At 38.3% G+C, this 23743-nt stretch overlaps 1 protein-coding gene across 4 annotated transcripts in view; it reads right to left on the bottom strand.

The window, feature by feature from the left end:
* The window catches only part of LOC146830284 (fucolectin-5-like), a 188618-nt gene that overhangs the window by 34284 nt on the left and 130591 nt on the right, over window positions 1-23743 (bottom strand). For 2 of the 4 annotated variants that reach the window (XM_085604471.1, XM_085604470.1), the window contains exon 4: window positions 15892-18866. The exons of 1 other annotated variant lie outside the window; for it this stretch is intronic. In XM_085604471.1, coding sequence (XP_085460597.1) covers window positions 18551-18866 — 316 coding nt within the window. In that variant the 3' untranslated portion in view covers window positions 15892-18550. Of the gene's footprint in view, window positions 1-15891; window positions 19476-23743 lie in introns of those variants that run through there. One more of the 4 variants, XM_085604473.1, reaches the window with a different exon arrangement.

Genomic DNA, 23743 nt, shown 5'->3' with positions numbered 1-23743 from the left:
TCTCCTACATCGTGGCCAAGACCTGGAATGTGCTCCATATCGACATCAGAAGCGTCCCCTCCCTAAACACCTTCAGGAAGACACTCAAGACCTGGCTCTTCAACTGAAAGGAGCTGCAGACCCCCGCCGCGCCCTGAGACCCTCACGGGTGAGTAGCGTGCTTACAATTCACCTGATTGATTGATTGATTGATTGACTAATATTAGTAGATAGAGTTTAGCATCACAACGCATGGATGGTTGCATGGGAACACCCATGTACCCCTCATGTTATGCCCCCTGACGTAAAGTAATGCAAAACAGCGTTTAGCACTGCTTTGAGTTACTTTCAGGTACTTTCCATCACAAAACCAGATTTGTATTGAAAAGTGAATCAGGAAAAAACATTTTAAGATGGTTAGCTTCACTTTTGTGGCGCTAACCTAATGCAAAATGTTTGAGAATGTTTGAGAATCTCCCCTGTTGTGTCTTGCAATGTTTTATGACAGGGCCCCTTTTGGCTCCTAATTTACTCTGTAGAGCTGAGACATTGGTGTTGGAGCGCAATGCCATGAAAGCTAGATTTAGAATGTTGGGCTTGCAGCTACATGCAGCACAATAAAGAAGTATAATACTAAGCTCCATTTGTGGTGTGTTCCTTAGCGGGTGCCGATGCTGGAAAGATGCTACATACTAGAATATACAAAGGCACTGTGAGGAAAGGGAGACATTAATTGTGAAAATAACTTCTTCATTTTGATTTCAAACACAAACGTAGTGATTGTGCCTAGGTCATTGCTACCACAGTGCACTATCACCAGGTCTGGGAGCTCACAATACAAAATGCTCTCATCCATTGGTAACAACTGATACCACTCCATACTTCTATGGGCAATCCCTGTGATGTCCAAGTTTGAAATCCAAGATTCTTTTCAATAATACATTTATTGGCATATTTTTTAGCCCAATGGATGAAACTGTGTCCCAAAATACAGAGGGGAACTATGGTGCAGTATGGAGATGTCAGTCACAAGAGGAGTGCTCAGCAGAATGAGTAAGCTTCAGATGGAATATGGACTTACCAGAGGAGAAAATAAAAAGGAGCGAGTTAAAAATATAAATGTAATTGGCAGATTTTTGGCAGTTAATAAAAATAGGGCAGGTTGTGACCAACTGCTGTTTGTATGGTACACAGTTACTTGTTAAACAGGAGGACTTTTGTATCAGGTGAGTCTCAAATTGTGCTACAAAACCATGAAAGTCTTATGAGAGTCATTTACAAGCTTCTGCAGGATCAGGAGAGCCGCCGATTTTACTGGGCTTCTCTGACTCTCACTTGGGTGTCACAAGAGATTTTGAGAAAGGAAATTAAGGGAAACAGCACAAATACATGCATCATGAAACTATATGGTAGCTCTGAAAAGAGAAACTTTTGTCAAAGAATTTGCAACGACTATAAAAATATTTGTGTTTTCTAAAGTTTTTAAAAAAATGTTGTATTTTAAAACGTTATTTATATGATAGGAGAAAAACATATGACTTGAAGTGTGAAACAAACACCAACAACTCCTTGAAAACAGAAAGGAGAAAAACTAGGGAAAAAACTGTAAAAAAAAAAAAATACTGCCTAGACGGGAATTTGTGATCTTGGACAATCTACTCCTGGGCAGACCTGCTTGTCTCTGAGGAAAAAATTATCTGCTAACACAAGCAGCAAAATAGTGCTTTATTAAGGTAAGCAGGATTATCGTCTGCTGGAGCACTACTACCTGCTCAGGCACAGTATCTCCCAGAGTATATGATGTGGAGCCCCTGAAGAGTTGTCTAGCTCTGCAGCATGAGCCAATTCCCACAAACAAGCCTTTGTGAATGCATAGATCTGAGGTGCCTCCACATGCCCGTGGTACTTATCCTATACTGTTTATTTCTGTTCCCCCAACTGAACTCCTTTTTCTAAAGTTTACCAATGACATGCTTTGTAGAAAAAGTCCTGTCATCTTGCCGCATTGCAAAGTACTGCCACACCAAGGATTCCTTAGGAGGCTGAGAGGCTGAGGTGGCTCATCAGGTCCCTAGGGTATGGTTCCTCTCAAGGACGTCTCACAAAACTCCAATTGGCATCTTGTGAGATCATAAAATATCATTGCTTTATATAGTTCATGAAACAATTCATAACCAATTTCTCCATGCTAATCAACATCTCCAATGTCTTAATTTGTTCAGAGTTACAAGAAAACACTGTTATTAACCTGATTCAAATGCACTCTTTTGCGGGTAGATCGCAGGAGCTGAACAGGCAGTGCTTCCCATTTGGAGTCAATGCAGGCATCTTGAAGGGATGTCTGTAAGTAATGAAAAGGTGTAAGTAGCTGAGGTAGTCAGTTGGTAGAATGAGAGCTATATTAAATGGTGGAGAGATGCTGTTTTTTAAAAAGTAGAGAAATGATTGCCTGCTTAAGAACATTGTACCTTCTAAAATAGGGTGCATGTTACTTTCTTTAAAAAGCATGTTCCTTATTGGCTTGTAAAATTGTTTTGAAAGGTACAGTAGATAGGATAAGGTAATTTTTTGCAAACGCCAACCACACCTGCTGTTTACATTTGTAACCTTGTGGACTGAACTTGAAATTATGGTGAACTTGTAATCTGTCAGTTCAGTTGAATATTCTATGAACTGTTACTATGGAAACTGGCATTAAGCAGAATGGGGGAATGGTTGAAACTTAACTGTGGTCTTAAAATGTGAAACTGTGATTTATATATGAGTGATATCTTAATAACGTAAGATTTCCCAAGTCAGTACTATCTTTAGAAGTAGTGTGTTCTTAAGAAATAGAATTATTTTTATTTGCAATATATTTTTGAACTGCCGTATTGATTCGCGGCTCCATCGCGATGGTGCACGATGGAGTCCCAACTTCAAAAAATTCCAGAACCAGTTTGGGCACATTTAGAAGTCAGTCGGTAAGGGTTAATATGTCAAACCAATAGAAATGTGTTTTATAATTTGAAACAATGTAGGAAGCAATGTGATTTGTTACTTACAAGTATTTGTATGGAGAAAAAGAGGGAAAGATTCTACCTTGCAGAGTGGTGTATTACATTGATTGTGTGCATAGGAAAATCTTTTATGAGTTTGTGATATTTTAAATTCTTCAAATCAATTTGGAAGGTGAGTTATACATTTGTGGGGTGTAATATGTATTACTTTTATTTTTAATCTTTAAAAATTATTGATCACCTGTGATATTTTAAATCTATTATTAAATGTAGAGATGTGTATTGTAGTTTGTTTTATTGTAGTTAAATGTTGTTTGAAGTAGATTATGTATAGTAATAAGTGTATATTGGGAGATGGATTAGTGATTATGGTAGTTTATTTTAGTGTGTGGATATGCACATTTGTAGTATACCACATAATTTTAGCTTTTGCTTTAAAATTGGAGATGGAGTCTGTCAAGTTTTAAGGTGTGGATGGACTTCCGTCTCAAGTATACTTCTACTTGTATAAGTGTTTTCATATGTCTGATACATTTAAAGGTGTATGATGTATAACAAAGAGGTGTTGTTGCTTTTTCTGTGGTAGTCTCAAGACTGTGAGTCGTAGTGGAATGGTGAAGATGCAGCATGATAGTGTGGTTTGAAAGATGTTGACAGAAGGTATTATTGATTAGGGTTCTTTTTTTAAAGTTTCTAGAGAGGTACACTTGAAGTATGTCACATAATGTTTGGTGTTTCCTTAAAATTGGAAGTTTGTTCTGGGAATTTTTAAGGTTTGGATGGTGTTATGGTACATACGTATTCATTTTTGCTTTTACGAATATGGTGAGACGTTTAGTAAAGCCATGTGAAGGGTTCCTGCTTTGTATTTGGGTAGGTGTAACATTATAAATAGTTGTAGAATGATAAAGCAGCAGTTTCAAAGTGAGGTTTTAGATATTTGTAGAGATGTTATGTATTAGAGTTATTTGTATGATGTGAGGAAAGTTATATTTCATATAAATCGCATAATTTTCAGTGTCTGTTTGAAAATTTAACTGAAGTGTGTGAAGTCTTGAACTGTGGATGGTGTTGTGACTGAGACATTTGTGTACTTGCATATGTATTATGGTACATGTTATGTGTGTGAAGATAGAATAATAAAACATAGTTATACATTAATCTGTATATTACTTTTATATATGATGCTGCTAGCATATGCTGTTATGTACTCCTGTAATTTCCCAAATATTATCCCTGTAATAATAGAATCACCAGCCATTGCCATGTACTCCTCTAATCACCCAGGCATTACTCCTGCAATCATGCAATCATCAATGTGTTAGCTATACACTGGTTTAATCATGTAGGCACTACCTTTGCACTCCTCCAAGCACCCTGTCAGGATCTATGCACTCCTCCAATCACTTAGCCAGTGCCTATGCACTTATAAAAATCGTCCAGGCACTAACTTTACACTTTTGCAATCACTGAGACACTATCACAGTATTGCTCTTATCAGCCATGCAGTAGTGACTCACTTATAAAAATAACCAGGCACTTTCTATGTACTCCTCTAGTCCCCCAGATATTACCTCTGAAGTCATGCAATCACCAATGCATTTGGTATACACTGGTTTAATGATCCAGGTAATACCCTTGCACTCCTCCAATTTCCATTTCAGGATCTAGTCAGTCCTCCAATCACTTAGTCAGTATGCATGCCCACTCACTTGGTAGGTACTCCAGTAATCCCCCAGATATTACCCCTGTGGTTATGCAATCACTGAGGCACTAGTTATGTAGTACTCCTGCAGTCATGCAATCATGCAGGCTGTACCTATGCACTCATGTAATAACCCAGTCACTACCCGTACAGTTATGCAATCATCCAGGTTCTACTCATGCAGTCTCCCAATCACCAGGAAGTACCTAAGCACTACTCCATGCACCCAGGCACTACCCATGCACTCTTGCATGCACCTAGGCATTACCCATGCACTCTTCCATGCACCCAGGCATTACCCATGCACTCCTCCAATCACCCAGATATTATCCCTGCACTCATACAATCACCCTGTATGATATGTAGAATTATCTAGGTCCTACTGTTGCACTCATCTATTCACTTAGGCACTTATTAGTGAGTGATCTATGCCTTCAGGAGCTATTTATACACTAAATCATGCACTGAACTTTTATGTGTACACTCATGTAATTAGCCAGTCACTATCCCTCTTCTCCTGCAATTACCCAGCGACTACCTTTGGAGTCATACAATCACCCAAGTACTATCCTTTGTTGTTTTGCAATCACTCAGGCAGATCTATTACACATCTCAGTTTCTAGGTTTCACTATATTTTAGAAATATTGTATATATATTTCTTTTAGATATGATAATGATGATCTGAAGAGGAAGAGATATATGTATGCATGCTTTTAACGATATGGAGAGACTTATGGTTGAGTCATGTAATAGTCTGCTGTTTTATATTTGGCTAAGTCCAACACTCATGCACTTATAAAACACCCTAGTACTTCCATGTTAGTACCTGACTGAATATATAAGTACATATGCACTGATGCAATCATCCATACATTACCCCTGCATGCATGCAATCACCCAGGCAGTAGCTAAGCACTCATGCAATAATGTAACCACTACTCATGCACCTATATAATCACTCAGACACTAACGGTGTTATGAGATCACCCAGGCACTAGTTTTGCACTCATTTATTCAGTCAGACGTTATCTCAGTACTACCCTTGCACTCCTTCAATAAAGCAGGATTTACCCTTGTACTTATGTAATCACTTAGCCAGTAGTCATGCACTTATAATATCACTCAGGCACTACCTTTGCACTATTCCAATCACTCAGACATTTCCTTAGTACTCCTGCAATCACCCACTGGTTTGCTATGTACTGCAGTAATCCTCCAGATATTATCCCTTTAGTTATGCAATCACCCAGGCAGTCGTTACATACCACCGTTGCAGTTGTAGAATCATCCAAGTCCTACTGTTGAACTTATCTATTCAGCTAGGCATCACTCAATGTATTTCTTTATTTATAGATTACAATACTTGTATTTAATTATTTTAATAATATTAAATATTTTTAGAAAGATAATAAACAGTTTTTTTTAGATATTCTTCATAATTGTTAAGAAATATTCAGTATGTCAAAAACAGTTCAAAATAAAAGAGAACAAAGGAAACAGAACTAATTAAAGAATAGAGAAAAGCAGAAAGTAGATGAAGTACAACATGCCATGTTGAAGAAAACGTCTTCTGGTAAGAGAACAAAATAACTTGTTAAAAGTGTTTTTAAAAAAGTAATCGATTTTGAAAATGGGGAAAAGAGAAAGAAACATACTACAAGCAATCAGAAGGAAAAGAAAAACTGAGAAATTAATGGAAAATCTGGTTATTAGAAAACAATCCAAGTTGAAATTAGAATGAAACAATATTAAGACATTAGAAAGAGAATGTATAAAAGTAGAGTAATATAAAATGTATTGAAAGATTACAAAACATATAAAAGAAAATCAGCATTTTACAAGAAGAAACAACAGACCGAAAGTGTAGTTGAGAAGGCCTTTGAATTGAAAAGAAGATTGTTTATATTAGTATTGAAGAGAATGAAAACATTGAACAAAATAAAGCACTTTATGAAGGAGAAAAGTAAAAGAAAATGACTGGTTAATAGAACTAACTTTTGAAAAATCATTTCTGGTGAATAGAAGCATACTTCTAATACGGAACCTTTTTTAATGAAGAAAGCTATTTTTCAAAAAGACTTTAGTTCATGCAGTTGATATCAGGAGTCGTTGTTATGAGGTTAAAAACAGTTGTGCAATTGAGAAAGAAATGATGGTTCCCAGAAATGTGGAAGAAGTAATAGCTGAAGAAGTTCAAGGGAGATGTACACAAGCTCCAGTGTAAGTGGTATTGCAGTAGTATTTGTAGTATACAACAGGAATCTTTTGATATTTTACAAAAAGTCTTACAAGATTATGGTAGAAAAAGTGTTAAACAGAAGATTAAAATGTTACAAGGACTAGATCCTTGTAAAGTCGGATAATATAGTTGCTTGCAGGGTCAATCTCTGGCTTGTCTTTCTAGAAAAGTGTGTTGAAGTACTTTTCGTCATTTAAGAAATTTCTGAAATGTGGAAGTTACTAAGTAGATTGTAATTTGTGAAAAATCCTGCATTATCTTTAAGTGAAATAAACTCAGCTCTTGTGCATGGTTCAGAAGAAATTACAAAGTTTAAGGTAGAAAATCCAAACTATCTTTATATTTGTTGTCGACGTACTCACTATAGAAGTCAAACTAGGAATGTTGATGTGTATTTAAAAAATGAAAAGGAAAATAACGATGTGAGAGCAATTTGGTGGTTATTTGTTGGTGGATGGTCATTTTGAGTTGGGTAGTGATCAACATATTTGTACATATTGTTACAGCAAATTAGAAGAGAACAAAATGCCAGCTAGAACAGTACATAATACCCTAGAGTTGGTAGCTATTCCTCTGGAACTGATAGATGATTCAAATACACATGAGTCCATTCTTATTGAATCTGTGCCCCCCTTTCAGGCTACAGTTTGTATGGAGCCTAAAGCCGGTAAGCTGCCTCCAACAGGTTTACAAGGAGGTTTAAAAGGAAGAGTTGTGTATTTACCTTTAGAATTTAAGAACAATATTGAAACTGTTGGTGTAGACAGAGTGGAAAGTGAACCTGTAGTTATTCTAGTTAATGGTGTACCCACAAAGAGTCAGAAAATATGGCAAGAGTTAGTAGATGTCACCAAACTTCAAAAGGCTACATTATATCTTGTGCAAAACAATATTTATTAAAACAAAATGTATATGTGGAAGAACAAGAAATGTCTTTAGAAGATGAAAGAGAAATTTCAACTGGACAAATAGAAAAAGTGGATAACTCCAGGAGTGAAGAAATGCATGAACATTATAGTACACATCCTCTACATTCAAAAGAAGTGATAAGAACTACTATTGAATTATTACAAGTGAAGAAAGCGAAGGGAACTCCCATGAGTGTTTGGGAAAAAAAGTTTACAAGCTCATTGTTTTCCACAGCTCTTCCCCACTGGAAAAGGTTGACAATATGATGAATGACCAGTACAGATTCCAGCTTCAGAATATCGTACAACAAGATTGTACTCAGAAGATCCAAGATGTTGACAGTGTATTCCATATTTATTTAATCTTCTGTTTGAAAGTGACTTGTCTGGACTTTCATATGCAGTGAACCACATATTAAAAACAGGAGTTCATCTTACTCACATTTCTGCAAAGGAGGTTTTGGACAAAGTTCAACAAAGAGACGATCTTTTAGAATCTCAGTTAATTATTTGATGGCTTGTCAACATGATCCTAATGAGTATTGATATTGTCGTCACGGAGAACTTAAATGTATGTTAAGGAACTTAGGAACCCCTACATGGCTTGTTACGCTTAGCTGTGCTGAATACCCATGAGATGACTTACTTGAATTTCTACAACAAGCAAATTCAAATGTAAAAAAATATTGATCTGTGTTCCTTGGATCCTGTAAATGTGTGCAGATATTTTAATCATAGGTTTCAAGCTATGATGTTTTTTATCTGTAGAAAAAATAATCCACTGCTTGGAGAAGTCATTGATTTCTTTTGCAGAAAGGAGTACCAAGCCAGAGGTGTTTCTCATATACACATGTTATTATGCATCAAGGATGCACCAAAATTTGGAACTGATGGTGATGAAAGTGTTTTGTCTTTCATTGAAAAATATGTTACCTGTGCCATTCCAAAAAAAGGAGGAGAAAACAACTTGAGGCAGCTAGTTTTACGGTTTCAAAGTCACAGATGTGGGAACTACTGTAGACAGAAATACAAGTCAAAGTGAAGATTTATACAAAATGTCATTTTGGATTCCCACGTCCAGTGATTTCAAAGGGAAGAGTCAACTGTTTCATGTCACCAGTAAGGCATACTATAACTCGAAAATCTCAGAGGAATACTTACAACATAAAAAGAACTGAAGATTCAAAGTATGTTAATGACTGCAATCTAGTGATTTTGACAATGTGGAATGCAAATATGGATATCCAGTGTGTTGCAGATAATTCGATTGCTGTTGCTTGCTATGTTACGTCATATATATCCAAATCTGAAAAGACGAGTGAAAAAAATGTGGGAAGAAAATTCACAAGAGAAGACTCTTAGGGCCTCATGTAGGTAGCTAAATACCGGTCGGTAACGGCCGAAATTCAGTAAATATCCCGTTACCGACCGGTATTTAGCTATTTGGGATGTAGGAGGCATAATTCAGGATTCGGTAAATTACCGAATCGGTAAAATACCGAATCGGTAAATACCGAATCCTGAATGTAGGGAGCACTCTAAAGAGTGCAAATTAGAATTAAGAATTCTTTATTTACCACCAAATACAGGTTGGTGATAAATAACGAATACCTTGCAAAACGCAATATTTTGCAGATGTAAGAGTGCCATGTGGCAGACATACATGCCCTTAGGGCATGTATATGCGCCACATGTGCACACATGCAAGAATCAGGGGTGCAACAGGGTGTCAATGTGACACCCTGCCACCCTTGTATATGCTCCCCCCATTACCGAATCGGTATTTACCGAATCGGTAATGGTGACTGGCTTCCCATTGATTCCTATGGGCCTCCCTCCGGGCCCATAGGAATCAATGGGAAGGTATGCCCCATTACCGAATCGGTAAATACCGATTCATATTTACCGAATTTTTCCGATTCGGTAAAATTTACCGAATCATTACCTACATCACATTTACCGATTCATAAATACCGAATCGGTAAAATTCGGTATTTATGAATCGGTAAATGTGTTGCTACCTACATATGGCCCTTAGTAACAAATTGTACAGCTTTAGTTTGAAGATGTTATCCCATCGAGTAATTGGATCATGTGAATGTTCGGATCGGTTGACCTCTGCAAGTTTATATTCAGAGTCAAGAGGAATTATTTGGGTAAGTCTAGGTCTTGCTGCAACAAACAAAATCAAGTACTGAAATTTGTACAAGAAATTGAATACTTAGCATTGAATGAACCAGAAAGTACACCTATTGTTAATTACATCATTTACTCATGCTACCAGTTGAACATTAAAATACGTTGGAATATCTCAAGCTATCAGGAGAAGCTTTTTATGAAGTTTCAAGCGGACTCAAGAAACTCTAACTTCTGATCATTGATGAGGTGAGCATGGTCTCAAACTTAATGCTTGTCTTTGTACATTTAAGAATGCAACAGATTTTAGAAACAGATTATGATGTTCTGTTTCAATGAAACATATAATTGTATTCGGCAATCTACTACAACTTAGCTTTTAAAACACTAGTCCACGAACAAACTAGGAAATCTTTGGGAAGTATTGGAAATGTGAACATTTGGTCTCATTTTGAATACAAAAAACGTATTAAGAATATGCCACAAGCAAGTGAAGAAGATTATGGAAACATTCTTGAAGATATAAGAATTGGTGTTTTGACAAAATATGGTAAAGAAGCTTTACAAAGTTGGCTACTAACCTACTTGTTTCCAAATAAAAACATTGCACCTGAAATAATGTACAAATAAATTGGAGAAAAGAACTCTATAATTTGCCTAATGCCAACTCTGCAAGAGTGTTCTACATTCAATGAAGAATTTTTTAAACTGGAAAAACAACCAATAGTGAAAATTGAAGCCCTTGCTAAATGGAACTCGAAGGAGTTACTATTCTTCTCTCAAAAAATTACAGTCAAAATTGGATTCTTTGTTAAAGTCGGTGATTAAGACTGCAGGTTTATAAAAGACTTTATATGTATGTGTAAACTGTCGGGTAATTTTACAGCGTAATTTGGATGCAGAAAAAGGTTTAGTAAAAGGAGAAATGGGAAAAGTTGTTTATTTTGTTAATTATCAGAACTGAGATTGAATTGAATTTTTGAAGAATACATTTGATCAGATTGAAGACGTAAAACAGATTGGACACTGTGCTGTTTGTTTTCTGCTTGTAAAAGACTTGTTTGTTCGTAGAAAACAGTTTCCTCTTTCTTTAGCATATTCAGTGACTATTCATAAATCTCAAGGTTTAAGTGTACATAATGTGTTGGTAAATATTGGAAGTACAGTGTTCAAAGAGGGCATGGCATATGTAGCATTGTCTCGAGTAAGAACATTATCTGGTTTGTATTTGATTGATTTTGATGAGAAAAATATTAGTGCTGATGCAAATTGTGTAAGAGAGTATAATGGGTTAAGAAGACATTATGCTCCTAACCTAGGTGAATATCCCATATATGAGAACGTGTAGCATGTCCAAAACAGAAACATGAGAAAAATTCTAGTGAAATTCAAAAAAAGAAAAGAATTGAAGAGAATAATGAAGCTCCAAAGAAAATGAAAATGGACACTGTTGATGATATTGTCGGATATCAGTTAGAAAATAGTTCAGGTATCAACTGTTATACTAATGTAATTGTGAATGTTGTCTTTTATCTAGAAGATCTTTATCATGAAATTGTGGAAATCAAGAAAAAAGATTCTGTTCTTTATTACATTATAGTTTTCAAAAGTTGGTAACTGATAGAACTAAAATCCATACTGCTTCTAGCATTCGGCATCTTTGAGATATATGTACTGGTTCTTCATAATTTACACTCAATATGCAACAAGAAGCACACAAATGTCTTATGTTTATTCTTGCAGTATTGGAAAATGAAGGAATAGAAACAGAACATTTGTTTGGACTAAGTTACAGATGGGATCATAAATGGGAAGAGTGTTCATTTTCTTCTACCACTGAAATAGACACTGAACGATTCATATATTTGACAATACCAGATTGCGAATCAGTGTCTTTTAATAAATTAGTAAAATCAGCTAATCAAGATATTAAATGCTCTAATTGTAAACCAGAAATGTTGTCAATGTTATATTTAGAAAGATTTGGTAAATATGTCATATTAATGCTGCAACGTTGTAGAGCAAATGGAAGAAAATTGGAAACCAAAATTAAAAATGTTGTGGCAAGTCAACTATCAATTTCTGGAAGAAATTTTAAAGCTGTGGCTATTGTTTTCCATGATGGACCTATTACAACATCTGGACACTCTAACGTGTATTTAAAGTGCAATAGAGGATGGACACATTGCAATGATGCCCATTTGGAAGTCAAATGTAGGTTGCCTTACGAAATACTAAATTCATATCTGTTTTCTTTTATGCCAATTTTTTTGAAAACATAATTTGGCCTATTCGAAGATATAAACATAAATTAAGGAGTTTATTTTGGATATTTTTTATTGCAAGTTGAATCTGAGAACAGCAAAAATGGGAATCTGAATATGTTATGTAAATACAAAATTATGTTGTGTTAAAACTGTAATATTATATGCAATAACTATTTTTCTTCTTTTTTACAGAAATTAATATTAAAACTTGAAAAGATTTTCAATTCAGTTTAGAACAAAACTAATGTAAACCAGTTTCACTGAGTTTTGTATCTTGTTTAAGAAAGAAGGTAAGATCAAATAATGTAATAAGTATAACAATATGAAGTAATGTTCACAGTTACTTTTATTGCACTCATCTATTTTATCAAACACTACCCATGCAATCATCTATACAGTTTGGCACTATTCCCCACTCCTGCCATCACCCATACACTAGTCATGCATTTCTCAAATCACCTAGCCTGCATCCACACAGTTAGAATATGACCCAGACACTACCTATGTACTCTTGCAATCACCCTGGCACTATCTGCAAACTCATACAATCAGCTACACATTACCTGTACACTCTTACAATGTCCCAGGTTATACTTATACATGTCTGTAATCCCCTACGCATTATCCATGCACTCATGCAATCACCAAGACACCTCCTTTGCTCACTTTCAGTCATCCAGGCAGTATCTCTACAATGGTGTATTCATTCAGGCAGTACACATACAATTATAAAATCAACCAAGCTTCATTTATACAGTCCTCCAATCACCCAGGTACTACTTGTGTACTTATGAATTCACTCAGCCACAACCCTTTAAGTTTTAAAATCACTCAGCTACTACCTATGCACTCCTACAAACAGCCAGGCTGTATCCCTACACTCTTGCGATCAGCAAGACATTACCCCTACACTCATGCAATTCCTCGGGTATTAACTATGCATTCCTTTAATCCTCCAGACATTACTCCTGCACTCATGCAATCACTTAGGTATTAGCTATGTACTCATCTAATCCCCAGACATTACCCCCACACTCAGCAATTACTTTGGCATTACACATGCACTCCTCCAATGACCCTGACATTGCCCCTGCACTCATACAATCACCCATGCATTAATCATGCACTCCTTCAATCACTTAGGCAGTATTCGTGCATTCATAAAATCATCACGTCACTACCTATGCAGTCATGCAATCACACAGGCACTACTAATGCACTTATCTATGCACTCAGGCACTACTTATATACTCTTCCATATATCCAAGCATTATCCATGCACTCCTTCTATCACCCAAACATTACCCCTGCACTCATGCAATCACCCAAGCACTACCCATGCAGTATTTTAATCATTCAGGTACTACTCCTGCACTCATGCAATCATCCATGTACTACTCATGCATTCCTCTAATCACCCGGGAACTACCCATGCAATACTACATGCACTAAGGCACTACTCATACACTCTTCCATGCACCCAGGCATTACTCATGCACTCTTTCAATCATTCCACCAGTACCCATGCAGTTACAAAATAACCCAGGCACTACCTATGCACTCATATAATCACCCTGGAACTACCTACACACTCATGCAATAATTGAAGCAAGCACTACCCATACACTGCTCTAATCACCCAGGTACTACCCATGCACTCATGCAATCACACAGGTAGTAGTCATGCACTGCTGCAATCACTGAGGAAGTACCGATGTACTACTCCATGTACCAAGGCACTACACATGTACTCTTCCATGCACCCAGGCATTATCCATACACTTCTTCAAATTCCCAAACATTACCCCTGCACTCATGCAATCATCCAAGCACTACCCAGGCAGTCTTTCATTCATTCTGGCACTACTCCTGCACTCATGCAATCATCCATGTACTACTCATGCACTCCTCTAATCACCCAGGAACTACCCAGCAAGTCCTACATGTGCTCAGGCACTACTTATACACTCTTCCATGCACCCAGGCACTACCCTTGCACTCAAGCAATCATTCAGTTACTATCCATACACTCATACATGCACTCAGGCACTTCTGCAGCATTCATGCACTCACCCACGCACTATCCATGTAGTCTTTCAATCATTCAGACACTACTCCTGCACTCATGCAATCACCCATGTACAACTCATGCAATCCTCCAATCAGCCAGGAATTACCCTTGCAGTTGTACATGCATTCAGGCACTAATCATATACTCTTCCATGCACCCAGGCATTACTCATGCACTCCTCCAATCATGCAACCAGTGCCCATGCAGGTATAAAATAACCCAGGCACTACCTATGCACTCATGCAATCACCCAGGAACTACCTATATACTCATTAAATAATTCAAGCACTACCCATACACTCCTCTAATCACCCAGGTACTACCCATGCACTCTTGGAATCACACAGTTAGTAGTTATGCACTGCTGCAATCACTGAGGAAGTACCAATGTACTACTCCATGCAGCAAGCCACTACCCATGCACTTTTCCATGCACCCAATCATTATCCATATACTCCTTCAATCACTCAAACATTACCCCTGAATTTACAGTGGCAGCTGAAAGTCACTGCATATGCAGATGATATAGCCATTTTTACCGTCGACTCAGCATCTGAAATAGACGTTATCAATACAGAAGCTAAGAAGTTTGGCCTTTTTTCGGGCGATAAACTGAATGTTAACAAAACACAAGTGCTTCTTAACTTTCAGCTAGAACATCCTGTTACAAGGGTTTGCCTGATTGCTATGTATTTAGGGATTCGTAAATCTTCTAAGATGGAACATATACATGCATTAATTATGATCCTTTGTTGGCAAGTACCACCAAGCAATTGAAATCCTCGCACAAACTCCCAGTTAATATTTTGGGTAGATGCAATATTATTGAGATGAAGGTGTTACTGAAATGTTTGTACTTATTCCAATCAATCCGGTTGCGCATCCCCAACTCTTTTTTTAGTAAGTTGGATGGGGTTCTGAGTAGTTTTCTTCGGGGATATAAAAAAATCAAGACGCGCAATAGAATTAATTAAACTTCTGTATAATCAGGGGCTTTAGAACTGCCCGATTTTAAAATGTATTACTGGGCAGCATTTGTCAGTCGTTTGTGTAGTTTTTTGAGCACAGATAAATTGGAATTTTGGCATTGGCTCATTCTCGGCCCTGAGAGTCATATGTTTTTATACATGATAAACTCCCTCTCTGGGGCAACCCAATTTTGCCTGGGATATTTCAGGAGTCTAAGGGTCAGAAAGGGCAAAGCTTGGTGTTCAGTATTTGGGTCAGCTATATGATAGTAATGGTTTTAGATCATTTGAGAACTTACAGTTTAAATTTGCTATTTCTCAGCAGATGTTTTTCAAATATCTCCAACTTAGGGTACTATTGTACTAGACACCTTGCACTACGAAACGCTTCAAGCTCAGTGATATGTGAGTGTGTGTATGTGCAGAATCGGAAGGCAGCAATCAGCATGATGTACCAATCTCTTTGTCATTTTGCAGTGGATGCCTGCGGAAAACTAGCAGTAAGATGGAGTGAGATTTTGGGGATAAATATCACCCTAGAAGGGGTCAAGATGGCATTTGATGTTATAGAACGATCAGTGCATTCGGTTAGTCTATGACTGCAACAATTCCAGACAATCTGCGCACTTTAATATACTCCGGAGAAGATAGCTAGATGGTTTTGAGGTGGGGGCATACAAGGGGGGACACTTGGAGGGGCGCATTGTAAATGCCCCAAATGTGGACTATATGCAGCTGATATGGTTCAGATGTTCATTACATGCTCTGATCTAGGACTCTTTTGGCAGAAGATATCATTTGTTATCAAGCTTCGACTAGGGTGCGAATATACTTTCTCGATAGCTGAGAGGATGTTGGGCTATAAAGAGGATAGCCGTGGCTATAAATCTATAATTGCAATAATGTTATTAGCAGCCCAACTGGCTATAGCTAGAGCCTGGATTTCATCTAAGCCTCCTTCAATAGCTGAGTGGTGGATAATAGTGAAGGAAATTGGCAAAAGAGAGAAGGTTTTAAGCAGAGCTAGGGGAATGCGAGCTCTGCAAAAATTTGATTCGATATGGGGCTGCTTAGATGATACATAGGGTACTGGCTCAATGGGAATAACATGTGGATACATGCTTTTTCTTTTTCTTTTCCTGGTTTCTAGCAAATCTATGAGTATTTGTAAAGTACTGATTGCTTGTTATGAATTCGAATATTATAAATTAAGTAAATTATGGTGTTATTTTATTTCCCGCTACCACTTTCTTTTTGTTTATGGATCAGAATATCTTGATGTACTTCTTTTTGAAAATAAAAATAAATAAAAAAACATTACCCCTGCCCTCATGCAATCATCCAAGCACTACCCATGCAGTTTTTTAATCATTCACGCACTACTCCTGTGCTAATGCCATCATTCATTTACTACTCATGCACTCCTCTAATCACCCACAACTACTCATGCAGTCCTACTTGTGCTCAGACACTACACATTCACTCTTTCATGCACACAGTCACTACCCTTGCACTCAGGTTATCACTCAGACACTACCCATACACTCATACATGCACTCAGGCACTTTTGTGGCACTCATGCAATCACCCAAGCTCTACCTGTGCAGTGTTTCAATCATTCAGGCACTACTCCTGCACGCATGCAATCATCCATGTACTACTCAAGCACTCGCCTAATCACCCAGGACCTACCCAAACCATCCTACATGAGCACAGAGACTACTCATACACTCTTCCATGCACACAGGCACTACCCTTGCACGGAAGCAATTACTCAAACACTACCCATACACACATACATGCACACAGGCAGTTCTGTGGCACTCATGCAATCACCCAAGCTCTACCAATGCAGTCTTTCAATCATTCAGGCACTACTCTTGAATTCATGCAATCATCCATGTTCTACTCATGCACTCCTCCATTCACCCAAGAACTACCCATGCAGTCCTACAGGTGCTCAGGCACTACTCATACACTCTTCCATGCACCCAGGCATTACTCATGCACTCCTCCAATCATGCAACCAGTACCCATGCAGTTATAAAATAACCCAGGCACTACCTATGCACTCATGTAATCACCCTTGAACTACCTATACACCCTTGCAATATTTAAAGCGCTACCAACAAACTCCTCTAATTACCCAGGCACTACTCATGCAATCACACAGGTAGTAGTCATGTACTGCTACAATCACTGAAGAAGTACCAATGTACTACTCCATGCACCAAGGCACTACCCTTGCACTCTTCCATGCACCCAATCATTATCCATAAACTCCTTCAATCACCCAAACATTACCCCTGCAATCATCCAAGCACTGCCCATGCAGTCATTCAATCATTCAGGCATTACTCCTGCAGTCATGCTATCATCCATGTATTACGTATGCACTCCTCTAATCACCCGGGAACTACTCATGTAGTCCTACATGTGCTCAGGCACTACTCAAACTCTCTTCCATGCACACAGGCACTACTCTTGAACTCAATCAATCAGTGAGACACTACCCGTACACTCATGCATACATGCATGCACTTCTGCTGCACTCATGCAAACTCTATCTGTGCACTCATGCAATCACCCAGGCACTACTCATGCACTCCTCCAATCACCCAGACACTACATATGTACTCATGCAATTAACCAGGCACTACCTACGCAGTCCTCCATGTACCCAAACATTACCCATGTACTCTTCCAATCACCCAGACATTACTCCTATACTCATAAAACCACACAAGCACTACTCAACCACTCATTCAATCACTCTGGCAGTACCCATGCCTTCATGCATGTAGTCAGGCACTTCTGCTGCACTCATGCAAAAGCTACCCATGCACACATGCAATCATTTAGACACTATTCGAGTAGTCCTACAATCACTCAGGCAGTATCATTGTACTCCTGCAATCACTCAGGTAATTGTTCTATTTTTAACCATTATATGTGGTTCCGTAAGAACCGTTCTTTTTTGTTTTGAAACCATTTACATTTTTTTCTATTTTTTTATGTTTTTTCTTTTTTTGGTGTTTTTGACTTATTTTTAAACAAAACAAAATTGAACACTGCAAAGGAACTGTTTGAGAAAAAAACAAAAAGGAAATTTAGGAGCATATTATTAAAAAAAATAACATTTATGTGCTTCGATTGAATTGGTGATAACATCAATGCACTGCTCCCCCATGCACAGTTTTGCATCACATTTCTTACAAACTATGGCTACATCCAACAGCTCTGGAACAATGTTAGGCCTTGGTGTTGCTGTAAGTCCTTAATAGGATATTGAAGGGGCATCAAGGTCTTGTTCTGCCACTTCATTCTGCTCTCTCAGTGTTACTTCTCTTGCCAGATGTAAGGGATCGATAGTCTCAAAATGCTTCTTCATGCTTGATGTCCCACATGAAAACTTCTTTTTAGAGCCTCTTGACAAGTATGTCTTACAGATGTTACAGGTGACTTTTTGCGCGATCACCTTCTTTTTTCCCTTTGGCATACTAAAGAAGGCCCATACCACGCTTTCCTTCCTTTTGTTGACTGCCTCCACAATGTCATCATCCTCCAGTTCCAGTGGATCAATATCTCCATGACTAGATGTCATAATGTCAAATAAAAGTCGAAAAATACACAAAAATTAAAAAAAGAAGAGAGGTACAACAAGCAGGTATTGTCAGCAACCAATTAGAAGCTTTCTTTTTATGGTGACATGAAGTCGCGCAGTGTGAGCGCAACCATCGCTTAAGCATCGCACACTTGCAAAATATTGTATACATTATTATAAAGTATAAATAGAGGTTTATACAATATTTTTAAAAGCATATTAGTGAAAGTGTTTATTGAAATCTGATATTTTCACTTTCTATAGTGATATTTCAAACTTTGAAAATACGCCGAAGTCGTGACCCTAGAGCGACCCCAGAAATATGTGCAGGGCGGGGTTGCACACCGTATGTGCAGACGTCACGCACTCGTGAAATTTCGTATAGTTAATAGTACACTCCAAAAAAATGTCTATAAATTGTTTTCTAAATCTTATTAGTCAAAGACTTTAACCAAAACTTATATTTATAATTTCTACAATGATATTTTATACTTTTGAAATTACGCTGAAGTCACGACTTCTGAAATGCGCGCTAGCAGGGTTCGCGCACTTTTATTCTGTGCACCGATCGATTAGGTTCGCTTAGGGTACGCGACTCCTTTAAAAAAAAGAAGAAAAAAAAAGAAAGCATTACAGTACAATAAAAAAACTTTACAGTATTCAAAGAATTATTTCCCAAAAATATAATAGTAACTTCTACATATAAAAAACAGTGTTATGATTGAGATTGCTATTTTATATTTCGTAGGCATAATATTCTGAGCACTCAATGAATATTAAACTTTTAAGAGAAAAGTGAGATTTAAGATGTCTTGAGAGATACATTACTGATTAGGGTACTTTGTATGAGTGTGTTGTAAGGTTTAGTCACAGTAGGCCTCTTTCTGCACATCTGTTGGTTCTTTCTGCACGTCTGTTGTTTCTTTCTGCACCTGTCTTCGTCTTTAGGGAACTTCTGTTGTCTGTTTGTGCATTTCTCTTGATTCTTTATATACCTCTCTTTCAGTTTCTGCATATGTCCTACCTCTGTAGGCATAGCATTTAAAAAACCTTTGAAATTCACTGAAAAAAACGTAGGTTTCAGGGACATTATAGTTAGAAATGAGCATTTAAAAAACCTTTAAAATTCACTGAAAATACCAAAGGTTTCAGGGACATTATAGTTAGAAATTAGCATTAAAAAAACCTTTGAAATTCACTTTAAAAACCATAGGTTTCAGAGAAGTTATAGTTAGAAATTAGCATTTAAAAAACCTTTGAAATTCACTGAAAAAACTATAGGTTTCAGGGACGTTATAGTTAGAAATTAGCATTTAAAAAACCTTTGAAATTCACTGAATAATTCACAGGTTTCAGGGACGTTATAGTTAGTTGGACATTTCAGTCATACAACGCCAGAGAAATTTGGCCGTTATAGTTAGTTGCGGTAACTATAACTCACGCCCACATAATACACTGCTGATGACGTCACATAGTACATCACTTATGACATGGTCAGCCAGAGACAGAAGAGAGGCAGCAGGAGACAGTGTGGTGAGATGAATTGTAAATTTTTCTGCAAATTCATCCCAACTCTATCAAATATTGAGGAAAAAAACTGAGGATTCTGCAGACTGACCAGGTTATTGGCCCCAAATAGCCATCAGCACCTCGGGTCACACATAGAAAAAGCACCTTACTTAGGGACTTTCTTGTGTCATGTGTTTCATATATTGCTCATTGTTGTTTTCCCTATGTTGACCTAAATATACATGTTATAGGCTGCTTTTTTCCCACAAGTTACTAAATAACATGCTTGCATTTGTGGCACATTATATTTTCACACAGAACCAGCACATATTTTTGTATTTTATTTTTTTCCTGTGATTTAGGGCCACACTACGACTACAGCAGTCCATTGGACCGCTGTATTCGTGGTGGAGGTCTGTGGACCACCAGACTGGAGATACACTCCCTGTATTAGCAGTGAGCCTGCAATATGCTGGCAATGCCGCTGCGGCACCGCCAAGCATATTACAAGTTTCCTCACCACCCTCCTTTTCATGACTGCCATGAAAAGAGTGGCAGTGAGGAAACAAAGGGGACCCTTCAGGGCCCCTGTTGTCTCTGGGCCTGTGGAGGCATGCAGGGGGGCAAATATTATACCCCTTTGTATGTATGCACGTCCTGTTCCTGTTCCTGCACGGTGAAGTCCATGCCATGCAGGAATGTGCTTCAGCAACCCCACAGGTTTCTAATAAGGCACTGCCGCGGGACCCCCAAAGCACCGACTGCCTACACAGGATTAACTTGTAATCCGGCAGGCGGTCTGACTACAGGTTTGGTGGTCACGCATTGAAACACTGGCATGGCGGTCCACTTCAAGACCCCAAACTTGTAATCAGTCCCTTAATCTGAACAGCCTTGGGAAGATCAAACAACTTTAGCTTTAGTTTTGAACACGTTACGAAATAACACACTTGCTTTTGTGCCACATTATATTTTTACTTGAAATCAGCATATGCTTTCCTATTTTATTCTTTTCCTGGAATTTAGTCTGAACAGCTTAGGCAAGGTCAAACAACATCGGCCCTTTTTATTCTCTCTGGTCAGACACCAGCACCTAGACATAATAAAGGAATGCAGCTGCTGTTTTTGAATACTCATATCTTGTCACATAACTGAGGACAGTGGTTCTGATAAAAAAATAACACAAATAACGAAGGTCCTGAGACAAGAGTGCAGCATCAGCTGGGATGTAGAACTTTCACCTATGCATTCTAAAGTATGCGGTCCTCCACTAAACCGGGAGGTCTATACTATAAAACCAACTTGCTTTAATAGTACGGGAGGGGTTAAGCAGATGTGTCAGATAACATGAGTGCATTTTATGGTATACAGTTTATTAACCATGCTGATGACATTAGTGACATGTATTTATTTTTTAATTTGGACACAATTATTCTATCTCAGAACAAGATAGTTTAAATAAACATTGTAACCTTCCTTCATGTCTCTTTCTTATCTTATTGTGGACAAGTATGATTGAGAGAGCAAAAGACTGTGTCCTGTTCTCGTGATCTCTGAGCGGGTTGAGCGTGTTGTGTTCTGGGGTGCCAAATCGCTTGTCTCACTGGTAAGATTAAGAGGGCAAGTGAGGCACTATAGCTAGTCGGACTCAGGCTCATTGAAACTGAGATGGTATTGTTACTCAGTCCCCTACATACTGATGTTCTTTGGTCTCAAGCATAGTTCTGTTCTTGAGCAGAAGCCGGGCAACATGGCACCGCCAACGTTTTGGTTGGATACTTTTTTGTGTAAACCCTGAATAATACTTATGCTTGTCCACAAAACCCTCACACCTTTTACCAGAGTCATCCACGATGTTTGGGATTAATCCTCCACAGTGTTTAGGGATTACCTAGTTCTGTTGGTTTTTGAAGCTTGAGTATTAAAATGTTTAAACCGAGTATGTGTTACACTTTAAATTGTTATTGAGGCCAACTGCCGACCGGCAGTATATGCACATTTAAGACAACATGGAGTCTCTTATCCAGGACCCAGTGTAATCTTGTAGTGGAAGCAGATGCTGCATACCACTTTGAAGTATTTTATTCTTTTCCAGCTGTGGATGCTAACACAAACACATTACCCTGATACACTGTTCCACAGGCACCTGCTGCATACAGACATAATGCAATTGTTGTAGTTCCTCTTACAGTCTGGGGACACCAGACACCAGACTTGGTTTAATGGTACCCTTCCCCATGTGGCTGGGCCAATTCAAATGGGCCCTCTCAGTAATGAGGGGGCTAATTGGCCGGCATTGGCTGGATATATACCATACCCTGATTTAGGCACTCTAAATCTAGTACAAACTAGGGGTGCGTGAAATTTGCGTAGTCGCGCTACGCAAAGCTCCGCAAAAAAGTAAAAAATCTCTGCAAGCACACAGAAATTCCACGAACACGCGGAATTGCTTGTTCTCAATGCTTTTTTCCTGTTCGCGAACACTGTTTGCGTGCTCGGGGAGAAATATCTTGCAAACACGCATCTTGAGAACGCAAACAACAACAAATTCTGCAAAACCGCGGAATGCCGAATTTTGGGCAATTACGTGTTCTACGCGGAATGCGAAATTACCCAAATTCCGCAAATTCTGCGAGTGGAACGGAATTTTGTGCCCAGGCCTAGTACAAACCTCTAGTTTGTACAACGTTCTTTGGATCTTATACAGGTACCTAACTAAGAAAACATCGTTGGCTGGACCAGCAAGACTTGGCGTGCAAGCACAAACCTAGATGCCTGCAGAGCCTGTTGTTAGTCCTGCAATTGTTCCCTCAGTTATGGGCAAACGACTCACTAATCATGAGGAAATTCCATTTTGGATTGCCCAAAAGAATTGATCAAGTTGAAGTGGTGGTACGCAAACCCAAACCTAAATTGCCCATAGTTCTAGCAAATGTTTATACCTCTTTGGGAACCAGACCATCAGCACCACTACTTGGCAAGCCTATGCCTAAGCATTTGCATGGGATGAATCTGGACAACAGAAAGGTAAACCTTGTGGAGGTTCTTCACCCACAGAGTCCTCTTAGGGGCAATAGGATCTTCCTAATCACACTAAAATCAAGACTGTAGACAAGTATCAGGATCCTGATACACGTTCTCCTTGTTCCTTTCAGGAATAGTCTGACCAGCAGTATGAGAGAGGAGGGCGATCTGGACAAAGACAGGAAGAGTATGTGAAACCGAAAAGGAAGACACAAAGCTTACCTGACGTGAAGGTAAAGAAGGGGGACAAAACTTCTCAATATATTGACCCCTTACAGAAAAAAATGGCAGCTTTGACTGTTAAATATGCCACAGACAGTGAGAACCCACCTC

Source organism: Triturus cristatus, chromosome 5_1, assembly GCF_964204655.1.
Source record: "Triturus cristatus chromosome 5_1, aTriCri1.1, whole genome shotgun sequence".
Taxonomy (NCBI): Eukaryota; Metazoa; Chordata; class Amphibia; order Caudata; family Salamandridae; genus Triturus; species Triturus cristatus.
Note: the sequence above shows the minus strand (reverse complement) of the source record. Positions and strands in the feature narration are given on the sequence as shown.